The 14,119-nt window shown below is 50.6% G+C and overlaps 1 protein-coding gene across 5 annotated transcripts in view; it reads left to right on the forward strand.

Moving 5' to 3' along the window:
* Cacna1i (calcium voltage-gated channel subunit alpha1 I) overlaps positions 1 to 14,119 on the forward strand; it is a 111,405-nt gene that overhangs the window by 86,468 nt on the left and 10,818 nt on the right. For all 5 annotated transcript variants that reach the window (NM_020084.4, XM_063264170.1, XM_063264168.1 and 2 more), the window contains exons 21-29: positions 344 to 528; positions 1,033 to 1,159; positions 1,407 to 1,532; positions 2,482 to 2,571; positions 4,022 to 4,214; positions 4,882 to 5,033; positions 6,277 to 6,386; positions 6,951 to 7,084; positions 8,270 to 8,340. In NM_020084.4, coding sequence (NP_064469.4) covers positions 344 to 528; positions 1,033 to 1,159; positions 1,407 to 1,532; positions 2,482 to 2,571; positions 4,022 to 4,214; positions 4,882 to 5,033; positions 6,277 to 6,386; positions 6,951 to 7,084; positions 8,270 to 8,340 — 1,188 coding nt within the window. The remainder of the gene's footprint in view (positions 1 to 343; positions 529 to 1,032; positions 1,160 to 1,406; positions 1,533 to 2,481; positions 2,572 to 4,021; positions 4,215 to 4,881; positions 5,034 to 6,276; positions 6,387 to 6,950; positions 7,085 to 8,269; positions 8,341 to 14,119) is intronic.

Here is a 14,119-nt window from a genome sequence, read left to right on the forward strand (position 1 = left end):
TGTTGGGCTCTAGACTGTGGATTGAGCTTCTGGGATTAAAGGGAATCAGTGTCTCCCTCTTATCACCAAGCCCAACTAGAAAGGCTCACTGGGGTAGAAACATTACCCTGGGATGCTTCCCAGTGTGGGTGGCTCTGGTTGAGGTCTTGTGGTCATGCTATGAGACCATAGCTTGCAGACTTCCCTAGGCCCAGAACCTGTTCTTTCCTGCCTATCACCAGCCCTCAGAAGAACCATCGTGAGCCATGCCTCATCCTTACCTCCCTCCCTTTGTCTTGACCCTGGGGGGAGCCTTCTGGCCCCATTCCCTCCTCCCAAGGCTTGACCCTAACCCCACCCCCAGGTGGTTTCTCTGGGCCTGTACTTTGGTGAGCAGGCGTACCTGCGTAGCAGCTGGAATGTACTGGATGGTTTCCTGGTCTTTGTGTCCATCATCGATATCGTAGTGTCCGTGGCCTCTGCTGGGGGAGCCAAGATTCTGGGGGTCCTCCGGGTCCTGCGGCTCCTGCGTACCTTACGTCCTTTGAGGTACGGACTCTGCCCAAATGCATGGTATTGATGTACTGAATAGGGAAATCGCCCAAGTGGGTTTTTTTTGTTTTTGTTTTTGTTTTTATTTTTTGTTTTGTTTTGTTTTAACTCTGGCTTGACAATGCAGGCTCCCAAGAGCATTGTGCCAAGCATATCTTGCTGCAGGGAGGAGGAGCCAGAGAGCCTAGGGCAAGGGCTAAAATTGCCTCCACTGCGTTCTCTCCTCACTGCCATCTCTGGGTGCCATCTCTTGGGCATGGGGTGCACTCTGTGGGGATTGGTTGAGGGGGGCCAAGGGCCCTTCTACGTATTGATCTAGGTGGAGATTGGTGCTTAGCCTCTGTCCTAGCTAACCTGGCTACTACAGCATCTTCATTTCCTGTTGGAACCTGCCTTACACCCCTTCCCCTCTCCCCTCAGGCCTGGTGACCATGGGCTGAGTTGGGGCTGTCTCTCTGGGCTGTGGCTCACGGTACCCTGGTTTTCCTTGCCTGCCCGCAGGGTTATCAGCCGGGCCCCTGGGCTGAAGCTGGTGGTAGAGACGCTCATCTCCTCCCTCAAGCCCATTGGGAACATCGTCCTCATCTGCTGTGCCTTCTTCATCATCTTCGGCATCCTGGGGGTGCAGGTGAGGGGGTGTCACTCTGCAGGGTGGGTGACAAGAAGCTGAGCACAGCCTCTTCATGTCTACGGCAAACTACTTGAGTGCACTAACCTGGGGACCCAGGAGGCCTTGGTGGAGCCAAGCGAGAAAGACAGATCCAAACCTGGGTTGATGGAGCAAGGGGCAGATCATGTGGGTCAATTCCTGGAGCTCCCCTCCTCTGGCTGTGCCCCCTTTACCCCAAGCACTGGCTTTCCCTCCTTTCTCACAGCTTTTCAAAGGCAAGTTCTACCATTGTTTGGGAGTGGACACCCGAAACATCACCAACCGATCTGACTGCGTGGCGGCCAACTACCGCTGGGTGCATCACAAATACAACTTTGACAACCTGGGCCAGGTGAGCCCTTCTAGGGTCACAACGGTCACAGACCTGACTCCAGTTCTGCAAAGTGGATCTGGGTGGAGCTCTGCTCACAGGAGAAGTAAGGCTGGGAACCCTGGGTGCAGAGTCTGCCAGCACATGAAACTTAACGGGTGCTTCACAAACACTGGTTCTGACGTCCCACCTAAGGGACAGTAATGGGAGTTTTAGAGCCATCCACGCTAGGGTGTACACCCCAGCTTTTGTTTTGGGGGGCGGGGAATAGAGGTGTTCTCTTTAAGTCTCAGTTTCTCCTCTGTCAAATGGGAATAAGACAGCCCAGTAGGCAAGCTGAGCTAGTGACTAGTATGGGGGAAGAGCCTTGGCCTTAACCATACTGTGGGTGTGTGAGTGGGTAGATGGCCTTAACACCTCAGTCAGCAAGCAAGTTCCTACTTTGCCTTTGATCCCATCTCCTGGACACCTGATGCATTTGCATAACTTTCCAGGGAAGAGCTGCCTTCAAAGAGCCTCCTTTTCCTATCCCCACAAAGCCCTCCAGGCAGCTATCCGTTTGCAGAGAGGAGGCTACCTGTTTCTCCAGGGTGCTATGCAAGAAGAGGCAGGGTCCAGGCTGGTGGTCCTCTCTGGTAGCGGGTGGTAAATTTCCTGATGCTCAATCACAAGTCCATGCTCTCACCTGAGTTAACATCAGGGGCTGGGTAGATACCCAGGGCTCCTGGGTCAGGGCAAGGGAGCTCATGGGCCTTCTCGCTGAGCCTCTCTCAGACAGTTACTGCTAGAACTAACTCAGGACTCTGCCTCCAGATCTCCTTCTACCCCCATGACAGCAGCCCCAGGGCTCACAACAGGCACACAGTAGGTCCTCAGAGAAGGCCTCTTTGTCCTGGTCTCCTAGAAGCAGAACAACAGAGGGCAGATGAGTCCATGTCTCTTACCTCTATCCTCTCCCTTTGTCTTCCAGGCATTGATGTCCCTCTTTGTCTTGGCCTCCAAGGACGGCTGGGTGAACATCATGTATAATGGATTAGATGCTGTTGCTGTGGACCAGCAGGTGGGTATAACTGGGGCTACAGGGATGAAGATGGTGGGGAGCAAGGAAACTGTAAGTCACCGTGGTTCTTGGTCTCCTAGAACCAACCTGGTTCCATCTGGACTAAGGGGGAGTTGAGGAGGGTCAGGGATGATGAATACTCTTGTGTGTGTGTTTCTCTACTCCTTGTTTGCCTGTCCCCCATTCCTAGGAATGGATCTCAACCCACTGTTCTGAGGTTGGCTGCCTCCTGGTCACTTTGGGTTCTGCTTTGTTTCAGGATGATTAAATGGGAGTGTGGATGACTGGCAGTTTGAGTGGGTGGTAGATAAGTGGATAGAGTATGGATAGATCGATAAGTAGATGGGTGGGTGGTTGGGTGGCAGGTTAAGTAGATGGAAGGCTGTGTAGATGGATGGATAGATGGATAAGGGGACAGGTGGGTGGGTGGATGGGTAGATAGGTATGGATATGGGTGGGAAGGTAGATAGATGGGTAGACAGGTGCATAAATGAGTCCGTGAGTGGATGAATGGATATATTGATGGATGGATAAATGATAAATAGATAGGTAGATAGTTAGATAGATAGATAGATAGATAGGTAGTAGATGGATGGGTGGGTGGTTGGGTAGATAGATGATAGGGTTTAAGGATGGAAAGGTGTGTGGGTGGCTAGATAAGTGGATGAGTGAATAGGTTGATGGGTAGATAAATAGAATGGATAGATAGTGGGTGAATGGATGGTGGATAGATGTATGAGTGAGTGGGTATATGGATGGGTGGATGAGTGTGTGAGTGGGTAGATGGATGGGTAGATGGGTGAGTGAGTGGGTAGATGGATGGATGGGTAAGTGAGTAGATGGATTGGTGGATGGGTGAGTGGGTATATGGATGAGTGGATGAGTGGGTGAGTGGGTATATGGATGAGTGGATGAGTGTGTGAGTGGGTAGATGGATGGGTATAAGGGTGTGTGAGTAGGTAGATGGATGGGTAGATGGGTGAGGAAGTGGGCAGATGGATGGGTGGATGGGTGAGTGAGTGCGTGGGTAGATAGAAGGGTGGATGGGTGAGTGGGTAGATAGATGGGTGAGTGAGTGGGTAAGTGGATTGGTGGATGGGTGAGTGGGTAGATGAATGGGTGATAGATGGCTTGGATAGATGGTGAATTAATTGCATGGGTGAATGAGGGCTAAGTCACTGAAAAGACAGCAGACCAATGTGTGCAGGAGACAACCACAGGAGCAGGGAAGGAGAAGGCAGGGAAGTAAGGCTGACCTCCTTACTCGTGTCAGGCTCAGGCTAGACAGTTCCCATTTGCCCAGGCTGGGCAGTTTTCATTTGTTTCCACCTTAGGCTTCAGAGGCGGGCTGTCCTAGCTCTCCCATTACACCAAGGCTCAGTGAAACCCAATGCCTGTGGCCCTGCTGTGTAGACCAGCCTCCTCAGCCCTCACTCTGCCTCCCTTGCAGCCAGTGACGAACCACAACCCCTGGATGCTACTGTACTTCATTTCGTTCCTGCTCATCGTCAGCTTCTTTGTGCTCAACATGTTTGTGGGCGTGGTCGTGGAGAACTTCCACAAGTGCCGGCAGCACCAGGAGGCTGAGGAGGCGCGGAGGCGTGAGGAGAAACGGCTGCGGCGCCTGGAAAAGAAGCGCCGTAGTGAGCAGACGATGGATGCTGGGAAGGGCAGGGTCTCTACCCACTGCTGTGCCTCCCGGGTGGTGCCCTGGGGTGGGTCTGGTCCAGGCCTGCCGGGTCTTTGGAAGTGGAGGAGAGCAAAAGATGTAATCCATGCGTTGCCTATGGCCCAGCCCCTTCCCCCAGCATCTACTTGGCCAGGTGACCTGAGCCCATCAGTAATGATATCCTGGCCACGTGGGTAATTCTAGGTGCTTTGGTGCAGGCAGAGACAAAGGCCGTCTCTCCCATGGGCACCAATGAGTGGGAACTTTTAGAACACATCTGACCTCTGTCTTTCCTTGTGCAAGTTGTTTGCAGTTTTGGGGTCAGTGATCCATCCCTAGATGGCCAGCCTTAGGACCCTTGTCTCTGCCTATCAGGCCTAGAGTCCTTGTCATGAGACTCTTTAAGTGGGTGTTTGAGAATAATGTGTGTCCTAACATCCTGTTTCCTACCACTGATATCTCAGGGTTTTCCTCACAGTGGCCTAGCATTGGGAGAGGACCACGATCATCCAGGACCTGGTATAGGCCAGCATGCTCCTCTCTTGCTTCCTCCCTGCCCATGGCCTCTCTCTCCTTTGTGCTCTTCTCTTTGTTTGGTCCAATCCTGTATGGTCTGTGCCACTCTCTCATGCTCCCTACAGAGGCTCAGAGGCTGCCCTACTATGCTACCTACTGTCCCACAAGGCTGCTCATCCACTCCATGTGCACCAGCCACTACCTGGACATCTTCATTACCTTCATCATCTGCCTCAATGTTGTCACCATGTCCCTGGAGCACTACAACCAGCCTACAGTGAGTCTTGGGGTCACCGTCTAGTCTAAGGCCACATGGGGGAGAACCAGTTTTAGCAGGATTCCCACCTCAGGTAGAGGGTTGAGTAGAGGGCTGGCATCCATGAAGTCCCTCTATGATGGGCTTACACCAGGCCCTTGTGGGGAAGAGGTGCAGGGCAAGCTGGTAAGTTAGAAGCTAGAAAGAACAGGGATGTGGGGGAGGTCGCATTTGTGGGCAGCCTAGAGCGTGAGTAACAGTGGCTGAGGTGTGTTAATATGGTCTCTGTAAGGCATGATGCATGCTTTAATCCTCATTGTAATGTCAATGTTGGGAGAGCCTTGGTCAGGTTTCCCAGATGAAGAGGTTGAGCCTCAGAGAACAAGCAGCAGAGCCAACAGGCAGCAGAGCCAGAATTGGAGCTTAGATTTGTGTTCAAAGTTTACAGGGGCCTCCACTGCCCACTGAGTATCTTGAGTCTAGGGGATGGCTTTCTGGGGGCGGGCCCATGGCAAACATCCTCGGCATAGATGCCAGATAGCATGTGGCAGAAGAATGTGAGGGGCAGGTGCTTTCTAAAAGACTCTGCTTGGCAAGTTGACAGGAAGGGTGGTGCCAAGCCTCCAGGTGAGGAATTAGCATCTTATTTCAGTGGACAGAGAAGACGGTTATGAAGTGAAAAGAAAAGGAACCATGGCAGAGTGAACAGTAATTATAGAATTCCAAATTAATGTGAAGAAGTGGGATTATTACAGTTTACAATGACCACTTATTTATCTGGTGCCCAACCCTGAATACCTCATTTAATTATCACAGCACCTTTCTGATAGGCAGGAGGGATTGTCTTATAAAAATTTTAGTCGAGGAAACTGTCGGGAAGGTCAAGCACTTTCTCAGGTCACGGACCAGATAAGGAACAAGAGTTAAGCAGTATTCAAATCAATGAAATGTGGTTTAGGGATCCTTAACCACTACCTCATTCTGTCTCCAAAGAGGAGCAACTGGGACAGGTTAGAAATAATAATAACAATGTTACGGTGTTCCTGGGAATAACATTGTAAGGAATAAGGGAATAACAATGTGAAATGACTATCACATGCAAAGACATGAGGAATGAAAAGGAATATAAATAAATAAAAAGTAACAAAGCATTATACTAAATGTAAATGGTCTAAACTCTCCACTTAAAAGGCAGAGTTTTTGGTTGTAGGAAGGTTCTGGGGCAGATACTAGTACTGGATCATGCTTCTCTTGTCCCATGTAGTCCCTAGAGACAGCCCTTAAGTACTGCAACTACATGTTCACCACTGTCTTTGTGCTGGAGGCTGTGCTGAAGCTGGTGGCATTTGGCCTGAGGCGTTTCTTCAAGGACCGGTGAGTGACTGGGTCATACTAGGACAGCAAGCTTGGGAAGAAGTCTTGATCTTTGAAGCAGCCTGAAGGAGCCAGTAACATCTGGATATTAATAGTCAAGGTCTCCTGGCTGTTGACTAGATTCCTGGGCAGGAAGTGATTAAGGCTCAGTGAATGGATTCAGCCTGTCTTAGCTCATCTCCTGTGGGTCCTCTGTAACACAAAGACTGAGCATGGTCTGCCTCATGCTAACTTTTCTTTTCAGAGGAAGCGACTGAGGCTTAGAGAGCACAACAGAGTGGCCAGATGTTACCCAAAAGGATCAGATAGTTTAGGATTTAGACTCAGAAGCCAGAGTCCAGCCTTCTCTCCTATGGGAGGCCAGAAATGTTTCTTCAGGGCAGCTCCCTGTAGAAGGGAAAAAGGGGGCCAGACTCACTGACACCAGAGAGGGTGGTAGAAGGAAGAGTATTTGCACATTCTAGTGGACCCCATAGGAGTGTGAAGCCCTGGGAGTCTGCCTTCCACTCAGGTGTGTCTGAGCCACTATGCCTCCCCACCCCCACCCCCAACTGCCCTGTACAGATGGAACCAGCTGGACCTGGCCATTGTGCTGCTGTCCGTCATGGGCATCACACTGGAGGAGATCGAGATCAATGCCGCCCTTCCCATCAACCCCACCATCATCCGTATCATGCGTGTTCTGCGTATCGCCCGGGGTAAGTGGGAGACAGGACAGGGCAGAGACAAGCAGGTGTGGGAAGGGGACTCCCTGTTGTCTGTGGGGGAGCATGTAGGAGTGGGGTGGGAGACGTAGAACACATGAGCAAGAGGGACTCTGCTGAGTAGGGCAGAGTAGGATTCAAAAGAAGACCACGTGTCACCCCTGGTGTCACCCCTGTCCGTGCGCAGCCTCCTGCATGCCCGGCTGCCCATACCCATGCCTGTGTAGACCTCTGCTCCCTCATGGCAGCAGAATCCATGTGGTCCAGTCTCAGGATGTGGCGCAAGGACCCAGTTCCGGCTCCGTGTGCTACCTGGCCTTTCTTTAGCACTGTAGCAGGGACATGGTCCTCGACATGTCTGACAATCTTCCTTTCCTCCCCAGAAGCCCTTCTCTCATCCCGAAGTTTTTCCTACTTTTTCAAAAATCTTAGCGTCACAGCAACGGCAGGTGCTTCTTGCTCCTCTGCCCACCTCCTGCCTATAGCCTCTGTGTTCTAAGGATGGAGAGCTGTGCAGAAACCCTGTGGGTGACACTGGAGCTCTTTTTAGCTCGAGGGGATGGGAGGGAATGTGGGCTCTTGTGTCGACCACCTTTGCTTCCCCTCACTCCACTGTACATGTTCTGTGGTCCTGAACTTCTCTGAGCCCATTCTGCGTTCTGTTTTGTGCACATACCCCTCACTCTGCAGCTGTAGCCACGCTCTCCTTAAAAAAATATTTATTGGGGTTGGGGATTTAGCTCAGTGGTAGAGCGCTTGCTATAGAGCGCTTGCCTAGCAAGCGCAAGGCCCTGGGTTCGGTCCCCAGCTCCGAAAAAAAGAAAAGGAAAAAAAATATTTATTAACGTATTTCTTATAAATGGGTATTTTTGTCTGCATGTGCCCTGCACACCCAATGAGGGTATTGAATCTTGTAGGACTACAGTTATAGACAGTTGTGAGCCGCCACGTGGGTGCTGGGATTGAACTCAGGACCTCTGGAAGAACAGCTAGTGCTCTTAACTACTGGGCCATCCCTCCACACTCTGCAGCCATATTTTTATGTAGTGCCCAAGAGGGAACTCTGATCACACCCTGCTGTGTTCCCACTCCTCTCTGAGTTCATATGAATGCACACACACACTCACATGTACACATGTATACCCTGGACTGACAGCTAGGGCTGAATGTCACCCACAGTGTTGAAGCTATTGAAGATGGCCACAGGAATGCGGGCCCTGCTGGACACAGTGGTACAGGCTCTGCCCCAGGTAAGAGCTACACCGTTCTGGAGCCCTGCCTTAAAATGTAGGGTTCATTGTGTGGGGCTGGATCCTGGGGGATGTAAGCTTCAATTTTCTTAGTCCCTGACTTGCCAAAACCCAGAACAGTCTTTTCCCTGGGAAGTTGTTTGAACTTCTCCTGTTTGTCTTTGGGAACTCAAAACATGGTCACCCAGTATTCACTCGATGTCCAGCCCTGTGAGTACACTGAGGATGTATATGGTTCTTTGGAAGAACCCCAGGCTGGTGGGGAGAGAAACAATTCAAGGTCCTGTAGGAAGAGACCTGTGTTATGTTCCAGGGAGGGAGGAGGCACAGGTCACTCCCTGGGAATTTAGGGAAAGTGACTTTTGATCTGGACCTGGAAAAGTGGCTTCGATGGTCCGTTATCATTTGAGGAATGATTCGTTTTCCATACAGCCTTCCAGGAGGGGAGGTCCAAGCCCCGGTCTGAGTAGGAGGACAGTAATTAAGTAGGACTGTGTCCCTGGTCAGTGGGAGGCGAGCTGGGGTCGGGCTCACAGAGGCAGGCATTTTTCATCCTTCTAATACTCGGGCAGTGTTAGTACCTCCTACCCCACCCAGCCATGTCTGCGTGCTGTGCTGAACTGACCCTTGCCCACGATCACACTCACAGTGATTCATGTAGGGAACTTTATGCTTCATAGAAACCAAAGGCATACACACAGCACACAGGGAAGCAGGGGGTAAAAGTAGGTTCTCTTGGGAACCTCCTCTGGGTCTACCAGTAAGTTCCACTCTTGAGTTTGGTGAGAGCTTCCTGGTGTTGTAATGTAAGGTCACCAGAGACCACCACACAGACACCCTGAAGGCTTCATTGCTGACTGGTGAGTGCATGAGGAACGTGCCCAAATCACGCAGCCCCAAGTCTTACATATCTTTTTTTTTGTTTTTTTTTTTAATGCACAAAAGCACAACTCATTGACACATGTCAGTTAGCAAGAACCGTTAGCAAGAAGTGGAACTCAGAAGCCAAAAAAAAAAGGCAACGTTAGTGCATCTAGGGGCTTCCCTGGAATTAAGGGTCAGGTCTTTGATGGATTAGGTCTCTGCTCCCATTTCGGCAAGTGTCGGGGTCCATGTTCTGGGTTTTAAGGTCAGAATGGTGCCTTTAATGTGGTCTCACTGTGTTAAGGTCTGGGAGCTGGCCTGTGACATTCCTTTCTGTTTCTATGGGCATGGGTCAAACTGTAGAGTCATCTTGGGGAAGGGAGTTACATTGTCCCCTCAGCGCTTCAACAGAATCTACTTTCTGCTTTACACAGTCAAGGAGGCAGCAGAATAAGAGACTCTTAGAGTCCAGCTTAGGAACAAAAGGATCAACGGCCCAGCAATGGCCATGAGTAGTTAACCAATGAGCCCAGGAGAGCAAGGATTGATACCACTGGTTAGATTCTTGGCATCTCTTTTCTCTTTTCTCAGTGTTATTTCTGGCTCTGGGTAAACATTCTCTAATTACCCCTGACTGGTTGGCACAGAAGCAACAGGTTTCTCCCAGTGCCATACGGAGACATCTTGTTTCACGAGGAAAAACCTCTGCTAAGGAATCTACCTGGGCTTCCAGATGGGAAATAGAATTTTCCAGATGGCCTAGGTCTGTGTTTACTTGAGTACTGAGTTCCTTAAATTTTTTATCCCCCACAACTAGGGCTGGAGTTCTAACTGCAGCAGACCTGTGGTGCTACCAATAGGGGAACGAGAATGGGGATAGCTCGCCCGCCACACACAGCTTCAAGCAGGCCTGGCCACTTCTTTATTATAGGCAATCACCTGTGGTGGGACACCCATGAGGACTCAAAAGAGCGGTGTCTTCTCTGGGGTGAACAATTCAGAAGATGCACACATGGCTAAGCTGTTAGTGCAAGTGAGCCACGTAGTGCCTGGGGCTTGTCTGCCAATCTTGGAGTTAATCTGCTATGTATGGTTACAGGAATCTGTATAGGAGGAACAACCTAGGGGGTTTCTTGGTGACATTAAACAAGCATTCTTGGATGACTCTGAGGGTGAACTTAGGATAGTCCCATTTACAGTTTTCAGGATTGGAAGTGGAGCATGTTGTTTGATAATCCCAACATAGTATGGGGGGTTGGGACCCAGGCATACCTGTGTCTGGTAGGGAACCAGTTTGGGAACTGATACACCCCTTCTAGCATATCAAACACTGAGGGGCTGACTTCCTCTAATTCCTGGGCTCATATCACCAAGATGGGCCAGTTTGGGTAGATGGGCCCAAAGGAAGTTTCCTTTGGATAGTACATTTGCTGCCCAGCTCTCAAACACGCACATATAGCCTGACTCTCTGGGTTCTGCTGGATTCCCAATAAAGACCTTCAGTTTCCTGCCAGGGCCTAACTTTTATGGCTATGGGACTGTGTTGCCCAAGACTATTGAAATTACAGGTAGATGGTGACAGTTTTCTCTCTAGAACGACATGTACCCCTAGAAAGACTTGGCTTCACAATCCCACTGAATACAACGGTTTTTGCTCGACTCTTAGTTTGGGAGGTGTCAGCAGAGCAGACATTAGTATGGGGTAGGTTGGAGCCCTATATCCTCACAGGTGGACCTGCAGCCCCAGGAGCAGTCTTCTTTGCAGCATCCTTTCCTAGTTGCATCTGGTTGTGGTGTTTTACAGAAACCCACCTGGAAGGAATGCGCTGGTCTCAGTGGATAGACTGGCTATAAGCTCCCCAGCTGGTCTTCCTTAATTCCCGTACCCAAGGGGGTCGGGCTTTTTCCCACAGGGAGACGAAGAAGACACAATAGAACGATCATAGATATCAGTGTTACCTTTAGTGGGTCGGAAGGTCCCATGACGACCTATGTATCTATCTTTGTTCCCTGTAGCCTCCCTCAGCTGAGTGTAGTAGATGCAATGAGATGGCATTGGCAACTTTCACTACTGTAGGGGTGGTGAGGACCATAGGGTATGGGCTTTTCTATGTTGGCTCTGGACCTTGGGTCAGGACCCTCTTTACCTACAAAAAGTTCCACAAAAGGCTGGAACTTGTGGGCAGACTCACAGACGGGCAAGGCCATGGGCTCTTGGGCCATCTGAGGGATAGACTCTGGGCTTGATGCAGGGCCTGTAAGGACCTGAGGAGGGACTGGTTAGTAATTCCCACCTGATAGACATCTCTTAGCAACCACATGGCTGCTACTATGGCCACAGTTTCTTCATTTTTGAGTTCCTTTCTGCCAAGGTGAGCAGTCTCATTTCTTAATAGAGACATGGGTTGTGGTAGCCAGCATCGTCTTTCCCTCAGTGAGTTGCCTGGGTTAACACCAGAAGCATAGCCTGTGTACTGAGGTTCCCCAGCTGAGGGACTGGGCTGTACCATCCAAGGTGACAACTGCACCCCCCCATACCTGATTCTATCTTACACCAAAATGTCCCCATAGTGTACAGTATCTCTCCTGCTTCTCACAGCAGCTCAGGTCTGACAGACTGAACTGCACCAGTCATTTCCAGGCAACCATAGAGGGACTCTGTTGGGTTACCGTCTGGCAGAAGGCTGGCTGGTTGACGGCTGAGGCTCTAAAGAATCGGATACAGGGCTGCTCTAGAACTGCCTGGTGAGGTTCAGGCATTGGACATTCACTTCCCTGAGGTTCCCCTCAGGAGGGGCTCTAGAGAGCGTGGAGTGGCTAGGAAGACGTTTCTGGCCCAAGTTCAGCTTGTTAGCATCGCTAGTGTGTCTGGAGAGACATCTGCTCACAAACTAGCCAACAGGCAGAAACACGATCAGATCTTTTGGATAGATTACTTTTAGGCTTTCTCTGGGGTCCCAGTGCTGAGTTAAATACCCTGGGCCTTACTCACATACAAACAGAGATGTCTACTAGGGCCAGTGCAGAGATGAGGGCCTTCCTCAAAGCCTCAAAGTTCCTTGTTGAGTCAGTCCACTGTAGTGACCGGGTGTGGCTGACAGTACTAAAGGCTCAGCTAGATCTAAGATCCCAGGCATCCTCTAGCGGCTACCCCTGACCTTCCCTTGCTTGTTTCCTTGTTTTAGGAGTGGGGATTGGTAAAATTGTTAAAATCTGGCTCCAGGGAAGCCCTTTGCCTCATATAGACGGAGACGGCATCAGGGAGGGCCCTTCAGGGGAGGTGACCTACACTGGGCTTTGAGAGCTGAGGAGGAGGGACTAACCACACTAGTCCAAGTGTTTTCCCTATAGAGGGACAGGATATGCCAAGACCCAGCAGCCCATTTCTACATGGAGTCAGGGAGTTGAAAGGTCAGACTGGGAGGGGAGAGGAAGGGTGTGTCATAGCAGGCCTCCAGCTCTGGGACAAAACAAATAATTTGGGGGCTTTGTGCTGTGGACTCTGTATGCCTGCCATAGGAGCATTTGGACAAGAGGGCTCCAAGCAGAGCTGCCTCTGTGAGGAGACTGGAGGGGAGGCTGGAGGCAAGGAGGCAGGCGAGGAGGCTGCTGGGGCTTTCAGGCCCTACAGGGCTGAGGGTGAAGGTAGGAGATTTTTTTGAGAAAGATGGGGACAGTATCCACTTCCACTAAATGCTTGCGTCCTTGAAGAGTAGGGTATCATTAATTAGCCAAGCACTGCAGTGCCAAGCGGCTGACCCTGCTCCATCACAGTCTGTGATCAAGGTGTTTACTTTATAGTAATTACCTCAACCGCCTCCTCACTTAATTCGCAGGAGTCTTTGGAGGGTCAGGAGGGACTTTCTTTGTAGGGCAGGAACGCCTTCTAGCCTCATCCATAGCATGAGGTAAATGCAGTCTCCCACTGGTGCACAGATTTGGAATCTGGGGCAATCTGTCCTACAGGAGCCATGGGATAGGGGTGGCTGCACTTGCTGGAGGCTCCTGGCATCATGGGATGTGTGAGTCCTCCACTCCTTCCTTTCTGTGACCAGCCTTGCACTGGTCTGTGGAGGCAAGTGTTACATCATCCAGTTGTGTCCCGGGGCCAGCAAAGGACAGTTTGCTGGGCTTGAATCCCTGAGCCGTGCTCACCCATGTGAGTGGTCAAACTAAATAGGCACTTCCTCTCGGTCTGTCTTGTTTTCACTCGAGAAACGGGGAGAGAGACAGCACATTGACTTGTGTGTATATGTGCACACGCGTGTGCATGTGTGCATGTGTGAGTGTACACACATGTGTGTAAGGGTATGTAATTGAGTGGGTTTTTTGTTGTTATTGTTTGTTTGGTTGGTTTGTTTTTTTGAGGCAAGGTCTCTCCCTGAGCCTAGAACTCATGAATGAACTCCAGAGATCTGCCAGTCTCTGCCCTCATAAGCAGGGCCTATGTACACCCCTGTACCCTGCTTTTATGTGGGGCTGGGGATCTGAAGCAAGGTCCTCATGCTTCTACAATGGGCACTTAACCCACTGAGTAACCTCCCCAATCCCCTCATAGGATTCTGGGACAAGTGATGTGCTCATGTCAAAGCCATTAAGCATCCTATTCTTTTTTTTTTTTTTTTTTTTTGGTTCTTTTTTTCGGAGCTGGGGACCGAACCCAGGGCCTTGCGCTTCCTAGGTAAGCGCTCTACCACTGAGCTAAATCCCCAGCCCCAAGCATCCTATTCTTATTGCAGGAGTCGTGCTGAACCCCGCCCTTCAGGCGGTTACAAGGGGAAAGCAGACTTGAACACTTAGCAACAATGTAGCTAACAATATAGCTGTAGCAATGTAGCTGCCCGGAGCCTGGCCCTGCCTCTGTCCCCCTGGCTCAAAGTCCTTCACCTCTACCCTTTGTATCTCAGGAATTCCC

Source organism: Rattus norvegicus, chromosome 7 (genome assembly GCF_036323735.1).
Source record: "Rattus norvegicus strain BN/NHsdMcwi chromosome 7, GRCr8, whole genome shotgun sequence".
NCBI lineage: Eukaryota > Metazoa > Chordata > Mammalia > Rodentia > Muridae > Rattus > Rattus norvegicus.